This window comes from Odocoileus virginianus, chromosome X, assembly GCF_023699985.2.
Source record: "Odocoileus virginianus isolate 20LAN1187 ecotype Illinois chromosome X, Ovbor_1.2, whole genome shotgun sequence".
Classification (NCBI taxonomy): domain Eukaryota; kingdom Metazoa; phylum Chordata; class Mammalia; order Artiodactyla; family Cervidae; genus Odocoileus; species Odocoileus virginianus.
Genome location: NC_069708.1, coordinates 28,420,805 through 28,439,036, shown reverse-complemented (window position 1 = coordinate 28,439,036; position 18,232 = coordinate 28,420,805). Strand labels below are relative to the sequence as shown.

Below are 18,232 nucleotides of genomic sequence, written 5' to 3'. Positions count from 1 at the left end.
GGGTACCTAAAACTTTCTGTAACTAGCTAGATAGTACTGCAATAAAAATTACAAGAAGTCCTTTAAATTTACATATATATCCATTGAGTATCTCCGAAAGGATACCTAAGAAATTAGTATCGGCTACCTCCAAGAAGGATACATTGCATCCATACAAAAAACAATAAATAAAATTTAAAATTTTACACTCAAAATTACCTCAAAAAAACAACTGTTAAAATAGATGTCCTGATAAATAGTGTCCTGATAAAATTTCAGATCTTTGCATAAACTACTAAATTAAGCTTCAGTCTCTTACCTGTAAAATAAGGATTACGGGATAGCAGAATGGTTTTCACACTGTGCTCAAGGGCTATCTTAAGGGATGAATGCCCTTTGAGCATTTCTTCCCCTTTTTATCTTGTATTTCTTCTCTCTTCAGTGTTTGCTTTTGAGATATTCACTCAGGTTTCAATATCCACTTCATCATTCTGTTTGCTCCCAAGTTACATAACCCCTCCATTACTTTTAAGTGATAAAACTGGAATACCATTGTCGGGAGCCGTTATGGGAGGTCCCGCCCATGACGAGGTCATGAAGAAAATATCGGGCAGGCAAGGCCTTCCGAGACCCCACCCATGACGAGGTCACAAGGAAAATACCTGACAGGCAAGGCCGTCTAGGATAAGGGACCCTCCAGGTTGGCCTCGGCCTCTACCCCACCCTATATCCTCCCCCCCCCTTTCTGCTGTTGTTCTTCTTTGCCCTGCTGCGGATTCTTGTGTTGCCTGCCGAGAGCTCTCCTGCTCCTCTTTCACTGAATGAGAACCAACTTAAAACCCTAATTAATAAATCTCCTGGACGCTGGTACCCTATGAAGGGGCCAGAGATGAAGGAAATGCTTCAGTTCAAACCTTTTAGCTGGCATTCTGGCTTGTTTGATAAATGTGTGCTCTCATTGCACAAAATGCTCTTGATTGTTCTAAACATCCTAAACATAGTACACTAACAAAAGAAACTACTAAGCATAGGCCCCTTCGCGGGGTGAGAAAAGCTCCACAAATATTATAGCCACAAATGTGCCTAATAGAAAATAGTTTAGATAGAGATTAACTGGCGACTTCTTGCAGGTAGTTAACTTTTAGACTAAGAGCCTGTTTTGTGCCATATCTGTTGTTTTTGAAATCCTCTGCATTTCTGTTCTGTAAAAAATGTAATCCTATCTAGTTCCCTTGGAGATGACACCTAATAGAAAGAAAATAGATTAACCACAAATAAGACAGGGTCGGCTACTGAAGCTGCTTAAAGTTGCACCAGGTGCAAGCCATAAATTGTCAACAGGCCTGAAAGCCAAAAGATATTATACATAGAGATTAACCATAAAAAAGGCCCTAATAGGCACAGAGCCCTTTGGGGGGTGAGGAAGCCCTATTAGAGAATACAAAAAATATTGTTTTAAAAGTTGTTATTAGATCAACGTTTGATTGATGTTAATGTGCTGAGGTTGTGCAGTGGAAACTATTGTTAATATAATTAAAGATATAGTAAAATAAGAGTTTAGCCCTAGTGTAATAACAATATGATAATTGTTAATTTTAACCAGGAGTGCTAAACAGGGGCTGCCTCACCAGAGCCAGAGTCTTTGTGTGTTAAACTTTTTAGATAAATTTAGCTGTGAATTTCTGCAAAAAGACTGACTTTATGTTAACAGGATTGTATTTCTATTATGTTGCGACTTGCTGTACCATGAGACTGCCAATTTTCTGTTTTCTGCTAACCTCAAGGCCAGAAGATAATGTACAAAAAAATCTATGGGAAAAGACGCTCATAAACAAAAATATACAGAGCACACCTGGCTTCCTGAAGGACAAGCTGATACAATGTTAAACTAAGTCTGTATGCTTATCTGCCCCTTAGAAATGTACCAACTTAGGGTATAAAGGCTATGGTAAAAAAATAAAGCAACTGCCAGACTCTGCCGCACCTTCCTGGTCTGGTCTCTTTCTTTCTCTCTCTCTCTCTCCCCCTAGCAGACTTGGCCCTATCAAGGCCGGTCCTACGTCTCTCTCTCGCCAGAGGGTTCCCCTGGATCCTGCTGGGGCTGGACCCCAGCATACCATCTACTTTGAAAGATCACTGTGAGCATTAAGAAAGATCAATGTCTGACTGGCACAGTGTCTGAGCACACAGTAGACTTTAAATAAATGGTAGCCATAATAGTTAACTATTAACCACTTCCTGGGTTGCTGCAAAGCTAAAAGTAGCTTAGAAACATATTCTTAAATTTTTTTCTGGATTCCTATAATCTATCACTTTCCTCTTAAATTTATGTCTATCTGATTTCCCTAACTACATCAAAAGTTCTAAGGGCAAGTCTTACTGTTTCTGTGTACCTTTCAGAGACCCTAACCCACTGAACGTGTCTGCCAACTGGGCCTCACTTGCTTCTCAGAAAACATCTGCAACTTAGATAAAAAAATTTTAAGGACTAATCAAAAGCCTTGTGTGCATACTATTGCCTCTATTTTACCACTTCTAATTATGTTGAAAGAAGAGAGAATAGGATATTGAGGGAAAAAATTTGCAGCCTAGTTTTCATGTTATGGATCCATATACTGACATCTCATTTTAACTATTCTACATTACAGATTAAGGCCCTGCTACCACTATTCCTTGAAAATCAATTACCTGTTGTGAATACATTATAGCAGAAATTATCCAAATTTAATCAAAAGAGCCCAAAGAAACAATATCACGTGTTCTGTACTTTTACAGGCATTCTAAAAATAGATGCAAGACTCTCTTGCAATAAGGTAATTTTTATGCTAATAGCTTGCTAAATAAAATGAATTTTTTAAAGACGACAACGCAGGTCTGGGTCAAAGCAATTTCATCATTTTAAGTAAACTAAACATTTCCAAACTCTTGACTTTATTCCACGCAAAAAAAAAAAAAAAAAAAAAACTATTTTAGTGTCTAAAGTATCAAACTGTGTTTCTTTCTAGGCTTTTGTGAAAGAAAAGTAATAACCATTAAAATTATACTCACAGGATTGTACTGAAGAGCAGAGACGTAAGCTTGTACTGCCCCTTCCATGTCGCCTGCTGCTACCAAAGCAGCTGCCAGGTTAATATAACCATCGATGAAATCTGGTTTGAGACGCAATGCATGCCGGTAATGCTCAATTGCTTCCTGCAACTGCCCTCTTTCCTTGTACACATTCCCCAAATTTGAATAGGCTTCTGCCAGAAGGGGGTTCTGTTTAATTGCCAGAGTACTAAAATGGGCAGATCTGGAAAAGGGGAAAAGTGTTGATGCATGGGTATGCATGTTACAGAAAGAAGGTATGGCCCTTATGCAACAGTTTTTGAAGATCCTGTGTACTGCTCATTACATAATAAAATATTATCTTTTAACTAGCTCAAAGAAGGAAAAATTGTGGAAATCAAGGCTTTTCAGACGTGGAGGCATTCGGAGTTCAAATCAGAACACTTTTTTCTTAAGAGATAAAATTCTTAACTAGTCTCATTACCAAACTGCCTCACTGTAAACAATGATCAATAACATCAAGAATGAAAATGCTATGTGCATGAGTCTCATTTTCCATTTGCTGATAAGATTCAATGATTCACATCTTTAAATGTCTAAACAAGCCAAAGTGACAATTTATTAAAAGGCCAAGAACACAGATTCTTCCCTTTTTTATTAATTCAACTGATTAGCTAAAAGTAGTACAGCATAATGATTTAATGATGGCATTTGCAACTTGAACTACATATGCACCTCCTACCACAACATATCACTATTGTCTCTGAACACTTCGGTCCCTCAAGGTGACACATCTTACAAAGGTGAGACTGGATGCTCAGATGTAGACCAAGAATAATTTATTACCTGAAAACCAGTTCTAAAAAAGCCGCCGATGTAGGTGGAAAAATCTAGAAAAGGTCCCTAGTTATACCAATAATATAACCACCACCACAAAAGAAGGGAGGAAAACTGGCAGCTGGGCCTATCACAAGTGGGCAAGAGAGCAGATGTGCGTTGGTGGCTCCAGGTGAAACCCAGAACTGGAAAAACTTCAAGTTCAGATATTTAAGTCACATTTTTCAAGCTCAGCACTCAGAGGCAGCAATCACCAGCATCACCCCCACATCTCCTACCTGTCCAGCCTTCGACACTGGAAGTGTATAGATGAAAGTAATAAAAGCACACCAGTATTGTCTGGCTCTTGTCTCCAGAGCTGCATGCAGTGTCTCTCAGCTGCCTCAAAATCTCCTGCCTGATATTCGCGATGTGCCAACTCAGCTAACCCTTGGAAGGAAAGCATACGTTTCGTTGGTTCTGGAGAATCATCAAAACATTTGAGGGAAGGAGGGGGGAAAACAAAAAGTTAGAAATGCAAACAAAAAAATGTAAAAATATGGTATATTAAACTTAAAGATGAAACCGCTTGAAACTATGTAAAGCACTAGAATGTTCTGCACGTTATCGATAACCCCAAGTTAACATTAGGTGCAGAATTGGCATTTTTAGAATTCCCCACCTAGACAGAAATATTTACTTGCAAATGCAATATTTACTTACAAATAAAAAAAAAATTTATGACCAAAAATACTTGGTATTTTAAATTACAAATCAGATGTAGCATCTAAAAATTCACTAAACATTATTCCTTATACTTCAGTTAACATAGAGAAACGAAATATAAAACGTGTGATTTGCGAGGTCACATAGATGTAATAATGTCAGAATAACCTACTGGGAAACTTAATACTTTGTCCCATGTTTTAGGTTGGATTGGGGGGGGGGTACTGGTAACAAGCTACCTCTTAACCTGGGTGGGGACACCAGATGTGTAGTTAACTCTTCAAATTATATTCATGCTTTTGTATTACTTCACAACTTAATTTTTAAATATCTTAAGGGTGACACTAGAAACAGGCATAAGGGGAAAAAACTAAAAGTCAAGGTGCTATTTTTAAAACAGCTGATAAACAAGATGAATTCATCTGTCAAGAGCCAAAATATTTAAAGGGGTCAAACATTTTAAATCAAGACCCAAGATTATATTGTATTGCTCCTGTACCATTCCAAACTCACACTGAGACCAAATTAGCTAAATCCCACTCACACTGGTTTAACACTAGCATTTTCCAAAGAGCTCTGATACAGACTAACAGGACTAAAACACTGCAAACAACCCTGTATAAACTAAGCAGTTACCTAAACTGCAATGATTTTTTAAAAGAATGGGAAAATGCTACAATATAAAACCATTTGATAAAGTGCAACAGAATTAATAATAAATGAAAGCACTTTGCTGTGTGTGACTTTGTTCAGATAAAAAGATCAAGGATATACAGCTAAAGCCCAGAGACGGGAAAACAATGACAAGCTGCCTAAGTCTCAAGTGTAAATACTTGAACAATAATACATTACTTGGGAATCTCTGACCACAGTACTTTCACAACACAGAGTAAGAAACTTTCTACGAATTAAATACTTAAATTCTACCAAGGTCCAAGTGAGAAGTTCATATCGAGCCTATACCCTCAATCATTAGACCTGGTAAATCAACTGTATACTCGGGAAAGTAAAGTAAATTTCCTAACAAGGCACAGCTAGCTGACAACTAACGTTAAGAACAGAGAGAACTGCATCCACATTTGTGGACGGTTATACCTCTTACAGAAACTAGAAAATCACATTTTAAGCAAGTCTCTAGAACTCCCTTGCTCTTTATTTTTAACCCATACTTTATCAACTTTTCAAAAGCCGCCTATCTGCTATTTTAACACTAGAAATGACAACTTTCTCAAATAAAATAACAGGTAGAAAAGGGCAAGCAGGGACTTCATTGGTAGTCCGGCGGTTAAGACTCTGCGCTCCCAATGCAGGGGGCACAGGTTCCATGCCTGGCCCGGGGAACTAAGATCCCGCAAGCCGCATGGTGCGGCCAAAAAATAAAGAAAAGGGCAAGCTAGAACAAGAGAATCTAGGACAGACTCTTCAATCTTTAAAAAGATCCCTGAGCGGGAGGGGAACACTATCAATCCCACTACCTACAGTCAAATATAAGATACAATTGAAGAGTCATCTCTTAGTGCACAATATCCCAAGAACAATAAAACCCTTGACATATCTCAACTGAGAAACCAACAAAAAAATAACCTCGTGGGAAACCTTAGAACCGCAGCCCAATCCCCCCCTCCCTCCCGCCCCAAATAGCCTCAATACGGAAAGGCAGCTGAAGGACACTCCTATAATTTGGAGTTTTCTTATTTTTAGTACTAAATGCTCTCAGACTAATTGTCTAAAGGGGCAACCGCCTTGCACTTGTGCAGCTACACTCCAGTTGCTTTACAAACTCTTCAAGCAGGGATGAAAACTTAAAAAAATATACCCCCTATGAATAAAGAAATACCGGGCTAAAGAATGGGGATGGAAGACCCAGAGACGGCGGCGGAGGAATACAAGGAGAAAGTAACACAAAGAGAGAATCGAGCGGACAGGGTGGTCAACGCCAAAGCCCCAGCACTAGAGTGGTTTCTCCCCGAGGGTAGGAAGCGGACCGCAGGGCTGGCAACCTCGCGAAGGAAAGGGTGTGGCTCCCCGCGGGAGAGGAGGGAGGAGGACAGGGTGGGAAATCCAGGCTGGGGGCAGCGAGTGGAATTGGGCGATGGCAAAAGGAACCCCTGGAAATTTCCAATCGAAACCGGGGCCGCTCAACCCAAGGCACAGCAGACAGGCGCTGCCAGGCGCGGTGCTGCTCAAAATCCCCTGTTGTAGAGGTTACTCGGAGCGCACCCAGGAGCTTGCGCTCGTCATTGGGGTGATGCAAAGTGAGGATACGATTACATTGGAACGGCACCTCCACCCTCGATTGACAGAGGACCACCAAATCGGGCTAAGGGGAGCGGGGTGGAGGGGGACGAGAAGAGGGCGGTGAGCTGAGCTGAACTGAGTAAGAAACGACTGCGAAGGAGAATGAAAGGCAGCAAGAAGGGCAGGGATTCCAATGCAGTCCATTCTGAGACAGTCTAAGCGCGCAGGTGTAGAAGGGTCCCGAGAGAGCAGAAGGCTAGAAAATGTATAGGATTGCAAAGAAAGAAAGGAAGCAAAAAGCAAGCAAGCGAGAGAAAATGTTTTAGGAACGGACGACAGCAGAAAACCCAGATCAGATGCCGCTAGACGCCGAAAAGCTTAGCGATGCCACTGATGCAATGGGGATGGCCAGAGGGGAGGGAGTGATGAGAGGTAGAGGACGGCGCGAGAGCCCAAGGGGGCGTCTGCCAAGGTAGAACGGACACCGGTACCTGTGCTGTCGGCCACGTTGCCCACGGAAGACGCCATCTGGAGCTTCTAGAGCGAGTATGAGAAGGTGGTAATTGAATCCTGAAGCCGCCACTACTGGCAAGAATGTTTCTAGAGGTAGTAGCACAGGGGCAGCAGCCGTACCAGTGCTTTGGCAGGCTTAAGCAGCAGCAACAGTTACAGCTTTCGAACCCTAGAACTCTGGTTGGCCATCTACCTCTCACGATCTTGAAATGGCGGCGACGGCTCCTCGGCCGAAACAACATGGGCCGGAACTACTTTCTGTTACAATCAAGTACCAGCGCGGAAGTAGCGCGGTAACCAGAGCTACCAACAAAATGACTATAATCAAAGTCTATCGCTCCTATGTAACCTTCCGCGCAGGGCCCATTGCGACAAACACGATTTTGTCGAGAGCGCATGCGAGCAGCCCTGTCAACCCCACTGGCTGTTAGGGCACTGTCTGGGACAGGAGCCACCAAGTTTTTTTACTAGCGAAGCGGATGGTTTAAAAGAAACTATACACTTAAATGGTACATTTTGGCCAGTGGTATAGTCTATTACCTAGCAAAGAGCATAGATTTTAATAGGAATGCCAAAGGCATATACAAAAGTTTCATCAACTTCATTCGTATAGTTGCAAGGATGATGAATCAATTCTGAGCAAGTAAATTTAAATGGTTATATTTCAAAGGCTAGAATTCAAAACAGCGGAGAGTTCCAATTTGAACACGTCTTAGTTCTGATTCCAGCCACTGGTTTAAGCGCTTTGATGAAAAGGATAGAGTTTCTCAGGGCCAAGCATCTCAGATTTTGGCCATATAGCCCGAAAGTTCCAAATCCTCTTGGTGTTCACGATAATTTTGCCCACAGTATTACGGCAAATGCTTCACAACTCAGGGACATGCTGACAGTTTGCACTCCAAAGGCAGCAGCCATAAAAATGTTAAAGATTCATATTCTTCAAAATCCATGACCCTTCCGAGTTGACTTCATTTCCACCATGTTGCTTTGCAAATTGTTACAATCGGTGATACCATTTAACTCTAGGCAGCTCAACAATGATAAATGGATTCATTTGCCATCTACCTAAACCACACATCTAAATAAAGACTAAACTGCTCCGCTTCCTTGAACAAATCAGTTCTTTATGATCCTCCGGCAGTTTCAAGTCCACTGTTCAGACGTTTTGTCACATTGGTATTAATTTATATTGCATCTCATGTTCCAGAAAGGATTAAAGTAGCTTGCCATATTAGCAAGAAATTACAAACCAATGGAGGCAAGAAGCTGGGTCTCTCAAAGGCTTTTTTTTCCCCAAAGGCTTTTTATTTCCCAAAAAATAGTCCTTGATCTAAGAAAACAAGTTCGTGAGTTTATTCAAAATGTTTCTACTACCTAGTCATCTGACCACACTTATTTTTTTAAAAAACTTAAGTCCTCAAATTTTGCTTTAATTTCTTTGAGACAGTTCACATAGTTAATTATGTATATGAGTGCAGAAGAAATTTGTAATATTGATAATTTCTTCTATTACATCCATAATTAAGTCAGGTGCAGTGAAAAAGAAAAAGTTCACTACACAAACTCTCCAGGAAATTGGGCACCAGCTTCTTCTCTTAATTTGATTTAACTGGTAAAACCTTCCCCCCCCCACTCCCCCCTGGTGCCCCACCCCTCACTACAAAAGTTTGATCTGTGGTGAATAAAATCAGCTTTTCAACTTTTATAACAGATTTCTCAAATTCCACTGGCAGATGTTTAGGCCTTCCTGATAAGAGGGTGCTTAGCTAATTAAGTAAAATTCTTCAATGCCAGGTTATGTTGCCAGCTGGGCCAGCTATTTGGCCCATCCATACTTGTGTCTAAGTTTCCTTCTCCTGAGAGAGGAGTCAAGGGATGCTGTGGAAGGCTGTGAATCAATAAGGAAACACCCCCCCCCCCCCCCGTTGGAATCTCAAGAACCCCTTCCAGGTGCTTTCCAGGAGTAGCACCTGGAGGGTTTAGTTTGAAGGACTTATCAGATAAAACCATCTTCTTTGGCCAATCAAGTAACATTTACTAGAGTCTGTGCAAGGCACTGTGGGAGATGCAAAAATCAACAAGAGAAGATCTTTGCCCTCAAGGAAATTGAAGCCCAGTTAGTTAGACACAGAAAGCCACTAGAGCATAAAAAAGAAGAGTATTATTAAGGTGATAAAATACATCAGTGTCTGTAAATATCTGAGGAGGGAACAATCACTTCAGACTGGAGAAAGGTGACCAAGAAGGCCTGACCTAGGCATTGAAGGGGGTGATTTTGTGTGCTCTTTCACACCGATTTCTGTTTAGTTTTTTTGTTTTATTTTTTCCCTTTTATGGGTAGCAATTCAAAATTCAGAATCATCTAAAACAAACCAGATGCTTCTTCCACCGCAATCCCAAACTTTGCACCCTAATAACACCGCTAATGGTGCATTCGTTTTCTGTTACTGTCTCACAAATTACCACCAACTCAGCGGCTTGAAACAAATACATATTTCGCAGCAGTTGCGCCAGCGCTTGGTGAGGGAGCCTGAGACACGCTCTGGCCGCCGCCGCCGCCGCCGCCGCCGCCACCGCGCCGTTGCCGCTGGAAAAATGGCTCCAAATGGTTCAATGAAGCTGGAAGAATACACAGATGTAGCACCACAGGTTCATCAGATGTTTGCGGATAATGTTCGTTCCAGAGAGAGATCGACTTTCACCCCCCAGATTAGCTAACCAGTCATAACGAAGAAAATTTGTTTTAAAACCTTTTGGAAATCGTTGAACCTGAATAAAAGGATGAAACTGATTTCATGGTAGCACAGCAGCCATCACTAGCCAGTAAGTTTGGGAAACATGATTCCTTATTTGGTAGCTGCTATGGTAAAGACATGACCAGCTGGGATATCAACAGGGAAGATAAAAAAGGTAGAACAAAATAGATCAAAGAGTGAAAGCCTAATGGGTACCTTAAAAAGGCGGCTTTCTGCAAACAAAAGCAGAAAGGCAAGAGGATCACACCCTCTGGGAGCTCTGCCAGATGAGGATGCAGTTTCCTCTCCTCAGCACCAGTAGTTTTTAAAGATGTGACTTCTGGAAGATCAATAAGGTCCACTTCCCTTGGCAGTCATCACTATAGTCCTACCCTCTTGACCATGAAACTCTGAGGCCTGTATCAAAATGGAGGAAATAAGATTCAAAGCCTTGGTTCATTCTTCCAATCCAGATCCAACACAGAATGATGTCTGAAAATATTTTCAGTCTTCAGACTGAAACTGTGTGCTGAGAACAAAATAATTGAAGAGTTCAGAATCTCAGAATGGAGATTTGCATCTTTCCTCAATGAACACGAACCTGTAGTTATTGGACTTATGCCTCAAGGCTGTGCTTGGGACTTCCCTCCTGGTACAGGGGCTAGGAATTTGCCTGCCAGTGCAGGGGACACAGGTTTGATCCCTGGTCTGGGAAGATTTCACATGCCTCCAAGCAACTGAGCAGATGCACCTGTGCTCCTCAGCAAGAGAAACAATGAGAACCCAGGGCACCACAATGGGGGGTAGTCCCTGAAGGAAAATTACATGGCTCAAAATCCCCTCCTGGTCCTCCCCACCATTCTATGCAAAACAAAGAAGTCTCTCAAGGAAGAAACAAATGGACGTTAAGGTTGATTACGCCCAGCTCCCAGCCCGCCTCTGGCGGATCTTCAAATTCCTTGCCCCAGCCGTTTACGAGAGAACTAATCTGAACAACCTTGGAGAAGAACAGGCCCCCTTAAGACAGTAGATTTCCACATATGTGCCTATATATACTTACTCTTTTTTTGGGTTAGTGCAGCAGCTCACTAATCTGACTACTGCCTCTTCTCGCCTCATTAAAGGTGATCTGTTCCTGTAAAGTGCCGGTCTTGTTCTTTTTCTGAACCTTGCCTTCTCTGACTCCCTTACCCTACAGTCCCTACTTACCACAACTAGAGAAAGCCCTCTTAGCAGCAACGAAAACCCAGCACAACCAAAAATAAACAAATTATTTTTTTAAAAAAAGATTGCATTTGATATTCTGTGCCTAGAAATGAGGTAATGTATGCTTTGGAAGGATAGCCTAGCTATTATCTGGATAGTTCTCCCGTGTCCAGGAGGTATTTCTTGACATTTTGAATTTGTAAAGGCACTTTCTCACCTTGTTAATATGCTAAACTACAGGGCACTCTCAACTACTCACAAACCCAACTCTTCGTTCTGTGTCCTTAGGCAAGTTATTTAACTTCTCTGCATCGTAATCTCCAAAACAAGGAAAGGTTGTTATGAGGACTAAGTGGAATAACTTTGTTGTTTAGTCGCTCAGCTGGGTCTGACTGTTTTTGACCCCATGGACTGGCAGGCTCTTCAATCCTTGGGATTTCCCAGGCAAGAATACTGGAGTGGGTTGCTATGTCCTCCTCCAGGGGATCTTCCCAACCTGGGGATCAAACCCAGGTCTCCCACTTTGCAGGCAGATTCTTTACTGAGTCACTAGGAAAGCCACATACATAGATAGAAAACCCGGAGAGTGGGGCAAGGAGTGAGAACTGTTGTTTCTCCTCCTGCCTTCTCAAAGTGTCACTCAGTTGTATCTGACTCTGCGACTCCGTTTCTGCAGTTCGTTCTCAATCCAGAGAGAACTCTCTCCCAAAATGAAAATCTGGAAGACGAGGACCTAGTCGTTGCCCCAGAGAACTTTGTGGATCCATCTGTGTATAACTTGTTCATTGACACCATAGGTGTCATGTTGCAAAGCCCAAGCGTGAGTCATGATGACGTCCCTCCACACTCACCATAACAGAATAATCAAATCCAAATGAACATAGGTGGACTTACCAGCACAGATGTCCATGTGTCTGAAAGTATGTGTGCTATCATATGAATTTTGATCCTGCTCCCGTGGTTGCAAAGCAAATAAATTTGACTTAAGACTTTTACCCTTTTACCCTTTAAACTTAGTGACAAAGGAAGAAACATCTTGAATTACATGTATCAACTTAGAAACATTTTTCTTGTGCAGATGGAAACATTTTCTAGACAGGGCAATATCAAAACACTATGTTACAGCATTGTAACAATGCTGTAAATGAATGAACAATGAATAAACACTGCATTTCAAAATAAAAAAGTATTAGGGATAATCACCCGTGGTTGCAAGAGTTATGACTCAATGGAAAGTAGTGGTCTTATGGTTGTGACAAGCTTTACAGAGGAGTTGAAAAAACTTGCGAAATAAGGATAGTGCTGGGGACCAATCACATGCTGGGAGAAGGAAGGAAATCTAGCAAAAATGCCAGATGGTTCTTTTCTTGCTTCAGCTAGTTCTGATGACCGTTATCTTTTAAGCTCCAGCTTTCACCCCCATAGTAAACACTTTACACTAGAATTGAGCGCTCAAATGTTAGGTTTTGCTTTTTATGAACAACCAGATCTGGATGGACAATTTGCTGATCTAATTAAACATTCAGCCAGGCACTGGGAAAATAGAGCTTTTTGTTATTCAAGGTCTCGGTTACCTGGATATGCAGTTTACCCTATCAGACTGACCAATCAAGTATCACAATTCCAGCAGGTGCATTCTTTGCCGTACCTGTGCTGTTTTGTTATATGTCAGCATATCACAATAGATTTATTTAAAAAGCTGCTTTTGCCAGACAAAGTGAAGAATTATTGAAAGATTAGGAGAACCCTCCATCTTGCACTTTGGGTTCCAGAAATGAGACTGGATATAGTTTATAAACTTACTTTACTATCAAATCTTTTGCTGACATAACTGTTCAAGATTAAGATGAAAAGAATAGCCAATTTGTTTAGGGGTGAGGAAGTATTGCCAACATGCCTGGAGCTTATTTTTGGTTCTTGAAAAAGGCTTGAGAAGTGTGAGTTGTCTTCTATCATATGCAAAATAATGACAATGTAAATTATCAGATTCTTCTTAATCTATGCCCCCCAAGTCCTTTGCTGCTATCCATTGTGATTTTTATGCATTGAGAACACATTTCACCTGTATGCAACCTGAAGTTAAGCTGAAAGAAATTTTTAGAATAAAAATTGTGGCCTATTTAAATGGCCTGTTTTCAAAAGATAGTGTTGAAGAAACATACCCATGTGATAAAATGCACAATTTACATATACACTAAAAAAGATCTGTAATCTTATACTGTAGGAAGATTTAGAATTATGAATTGACATAGATTGGGTAATAAAATGAAGATCTGCAATTTATCTTTTATGGACGATTTTTTTCTAAATTGTTTTTAAGGTTGTGCTAAATTTTTGGTTGTGACAAGTTCAGTTTTTCTGTTGCCTTCATTTTCATCCAGGATTTGTATATTTTATAAAAATGGCCTTGCATTTAAAAATCTTGAAGAAATGTAGCCTGCTAATTTAGAAATTGTTGCTTTTCCTGTCTTTATAAACACTGATACAAATTGACATAACATATAAAGACCTATGGAACTAAAACTATTATTAAATAAATATTACATGAATTTAGATTCCTATGGTAGCAATTTTTTACATCTATACTTATTTTAAATTTAGCCAAGTCTTGAGTAATTTGGAATCTTAAACATTTTACCTCTGATTCAGTAGTCATGGGGGTGATTATCCCTAATACTTTTTTATTTTGAAATGCAGTGTTTATTCATTGTTCATTCATTTACAGCATTGTTACAATGCTGTAACATAGTGTTTTGATATTGCCCTGTCTAGAAAATGTTTCCATCTGCACAAGAAAAATGTTTCTAAGATGACACATGTAATTCAAGATGTTTCTTCCTTTGTCACTAAGTTTAAAGGGTAAAAGGGTAAAAGTCTTAAGTCAAATTTATTTGCTTTGTCATTCAAACATATCTGTATCCCTACTTTTTTTTCTATTTGTTCTTTAAGGTCAGAATTGAGATATTACCAAGAAAAGGCACAAAGCCATAATATCATGGCACTATTTCTTTTGACTTGAGAGGAAAATACTGAGTTTTGGCAGATGCTGATTATACCTTGTTGTGGAAACTCCTCTCTCATTTTCTGATGTTTTCACCTAATAAGAAGATAGAGACTATTATAATAATACCATTTATGTTCACTATAAGCTATTCATATTAAGAATTATTACACAGTTGTAAGCTTGTTATCAAATTAATGTAATACATTTAAACCATTCTTTTGCAAAGTTATTTTTAAACATTTAAAATGTATCTAGAATGAGTTAAAAATCTTGTGATTCTATATTAGATGGCACGTGTTGTCAGAGAGCCAGTGTATATTAATAATAACTGTTGGAATGACTTTTACATGTTTCTAGAAGCATTTACATGTGCTTTGTGTGAAATCATGGTGCACAGAAGTCTTTGGACTTCCCTGAAACCCATTTTTATTTTACTTTACTATTTTTTTTATTGAGGTATAGTTGATGTACAATATTATATAGGGTTTTAGGTGTACAATATAGTGACAATTTTTAAAGGTTTATATTCCATTTATAGTTATTATAAAATATTGACTGTATTCCCTGTGTTGTACAATATATCCTTGTAGCTTATTTATCTTATGCATAGTAGTTTGTACCTTTCAATCCCCTACCTCTTGCCTCTCCCCTCCTCTCTCCCCATTAGTAACCACTAATTTGTTCTCTATATCTGTGAGTCTGTTTGTTTCATTATGTTCACTTATTTATTTTTAAGATCCCACATGTAAGTGATATCATGCACTATTTGTCTTTATATCTCTGACTTATTTCACTAAGCATAATAGCCTCCAGGTCCATCCATGTTGTAACAAATGGCAAAATTTCGTTCTTTTTTATGGCTGAGTAGTATTCCATTTTGTATTCATATACCATATCTTCTTTATCCATTCATCTGTTCATGGACACTTAGGTTGCTTCCATACCTGGATATTGTAAATAGTGCTTCTATGAACACTGGGATGCATGTCCCTTTTCAAATAGTGTTTTCATTGTCCCCAGATATGTACCCAAGATTGGAACTGCTGGATCCTATAGCAGTTCTATTTTTAGTTTTTTGAGAACCCTCTATGTTATTTTTCACAATGGCTTCATCAATTTACATTCCCACCAACAGTGTATGAGGGTTTCCTTTTCTCCACATCCTTGCCAACATTTATTTGTGTTCTTTCTGAGGGCAGCCACTATGACAGGTGTGAGGTGATATCTCATTGTCGTTTTAATTTGCATTTCCCTGATGATTAACAATGTTGAGCATCTTTTCATGTGCCTGTCCATATGTCTTCTTTGGAAAAATGTCTGTCCAGGACTTCTGCCCATTTTTTAAATGGATTATTTGTTTAAATGTTTAAATTTTTTTTATTTTGTGTTGTTTGAGAGGGAAAATGTCAATACTGTTCTATTCAGAAAGAATTTTTAATGTGTCTTTGTGAAGCTGTATTATAAAATACTTCAAAGAAATATGCCCTGTTATAATGCAATCTGAAATTATTAGGTTCTAACAGTATATAAAATAAAAGTTTTTGCCAAAAAATAAATGTATAAAAGGAAAAGTTTATTGCAGTTTTTTATACTTTTGTATTAATATATAGAGAGCCATTAGACATAGGTAGTACAACATAATGTAAAAGGTTAACTTTACATGATACTCAAAGAGTCTAGTTAAAAATGGAAGGGAAGGAATTTCATGGTGGTCCAATTTTAGTATATGTGCTGCTGAAGTGAGCACTCCCTGGTGGTCCAGTGGTCTGCACTCTCACTGCTGAAGGCCTAGATTCAATCCCTGGTAAGGGAACTAAGATCCTGCGAGCTACATGACTAAAACAAGTAAAAATATGTGTGTGTGTGTGTGTGTGTGTGTGTGTAATTTCTGGGCCAGTATTATTGAAACTAGATAAAAAGATAAAAGTTACTAGAATCTTAAATAGATTATGTACAATGTCTCTGCTAGAGGTAAGTTGAAACATTTTGTTTAAAATGCCTTCAGAGAAAAAAAAATGCCTTCAGAGGACTTCCCGGGGAATGCCCCTGCCAATGCAAGGGACAAGGGTTCAATCCCTGGTCCAGGAAGATTCCACATGCAGTGTAGTAACTAAGCCCACGCACCACAATTGCTGAGCCCTCACTCTAGAGCACGCATGGGGCAATTGCTGAAGCCTGCAGATGCTGGAGCCTGTGCTCTACAACAAAAGAAGCCACCACAATGAGAAGTCTGTGCACTGCAACTAGAGAAATTCAGCACAAAAGCAACCAAGAGCTAAGGCAGCCAAAAATAATAAATTAATTAATTAAAACAACAATTTCCTCTATAAAACACCTTCAGTGGGACTTCCCTGGTGGTCTAATAGTTAAGAATCTGCCTTGCAATGCAGGGGACACAGGTTTGATTACTGGTTGGGGAAGTAAGATACCCTACACCACAGAGCACCTGAGCCCGGGTACTCAGGGGCCTGAGCGTTGCCACAACTAGAGAATTAGGGTTCCATTCCATGTGAGGCTGCAAAGATCCTGTGTGCTGCAACTAAGATCCAATGCAGCCAAATAAATAAATATAAAATATATATATAAGTAAATGCCTTCAGAAATTGTAGTTTTAATTACTGTACATTTCATGTTGTTAGAGATATTGCTTTATGAATGATTCAATAATAGGTATTTATATGTATATATATTATAATGGCTTTTCATCAAATTTTTTTTTCTTTTTTGGTTGCACTGCTCCACTTGTGGGATCTCAGTTCCCTGACCACAGATTGAACCCAGGCTATGGCAGTGAAAGCTCAGATTCCTAACCACTAGGCCACCAGGGGACTCTGAATTCTTTTTTTTTTTTCATTGAAGTGTAGTTCATTTACAGTGTTGTGTTAGTTTCAGGTGTACAGCAAAGGGATTCAGTTATACATACACATATAGATTCTTTTTCAGGTTTTTTTCCATTGTAAATTATTACAAGATATTGAATATAGTTTCCTGTGCTATACAGTAGGTCCTTGGTTTTCAAATGTGAAGTCTTACTTTGAAAAATGAAATCATACTATCAGCAATAGACAGTTCTGTTGAATACTCCAATAAAGAACAATTGCCAGTTCCATAAATAACTTTGCATTTCTAAAATAAAGTGTTGATATGCTAGTAATCACTAATTTCATTTCTTTTAGTAATTTTTTAATCTGGTAAAGAAAGGTTTTTTTTAAATAATCACCCTTTATTAATCAATTATGACATGACAAAATGTTTAGTTGCTGTTTCTGAAAAGTGTTACAAACTCTACATCTAGAGATGATGAAAAATCCTTACGGAATTTGTGATCAGTACACATGTTGGGTTAGAAATTTTATAATCATGTTGGAGTCTCATGAGATTAATACTTGCAAACCAGACTGCGGTAGTTTATACTTTTTCTCTGTTTCAGATCAGGTGTGTAAAACCATTTGTATTTAGAACCTCACTTATCATCCCAAGTCCACTGACTGCAATATGTGGTTTGGTTTGTAAACAAATAGTAGCAATTTCTTGCACCCTTTTGGAAATAAATTGTATAAGAATTTATGTATCTACTTCTATATACAGTGTATAAAAAAAGTTTCATTCAAAAACATATACCAAACACACACACAACACACACATTTATTTTCTCACAGTTTTCATGGATCAGAAATCCAGGCACAGGGACTTACCTGGTGGTCCAGGGGCTAAGACTCCATGCTCCCAATGCAGGAAGCCCGAGTTTGATTCCTGGTCAGGGAAATAGATCCCACATGCCACAACTAAGACCTGGTGCAGCCAAATAAATAATTTTTTTTTAAGGAGAGAGAAAGAAAGAAATCCAGGCACAGGTTAACTGGGTCCTCTGCTTAGGGTCTCAACAGCTGAAATGAAGATGTCAGGCTGCAGGCTCATTTGATACTTCAGATATTCTTCCAAACTTATGTGGTTGTGGCAGAATTTT

The 18,232-nt window shown here is 39.3% G+C and overlaps 1 protein-coding gene and 1 pseudogene across 4 annotated transcripts in view; one reads left to right on the top strand and one right to left on the bottom strand.

The window, feature by feature from the left end:
- OGT (O-linked N-acetylglucosamine (GlcNAc) transferase) overlaps positions 1-7,562 on the bottom strand; it is a 52,564-nt gene extending 45,002 nt beyond the window's left edge. The window contains exons 1-3 of one of the 4 annotated variants that reach the window (XM_070462052.1): positions 7,299-7,562; positions 4,143-4,323; positions 3,028-3,271 (exon numbers count right to left, since the gene is read on the bottom strand). In XM_070462052.1, coding sequence (XP_070318153.1) covers positions 3,028-3,271; positions 4,143-4,323; positions 7,299-7,335 — 462 coding nt within the window. In that variant the 5' untranslated portion in view covers positions 7,336-7,562. The remainder of the gene's footprint in view (positions 1-3,027; positions 3,272-4,142; positions 4,324-7,298) is intronic. The other 3 variants (XM_070462053.1, XM_070462054.1, XM_070462055.1) reach the window with 3 other exon arrangements.
- Positions 7,563-10,673: 3,111 nt separating this feature from the next.
- On the top strand, positions 10,674-12,993 carry LOC110130773 (suppressor of cytokine signaling 6-like; annotated as a pseudogene).
- Positions 12,994-18,232: the final 5,239 nt, after the last annotated feature.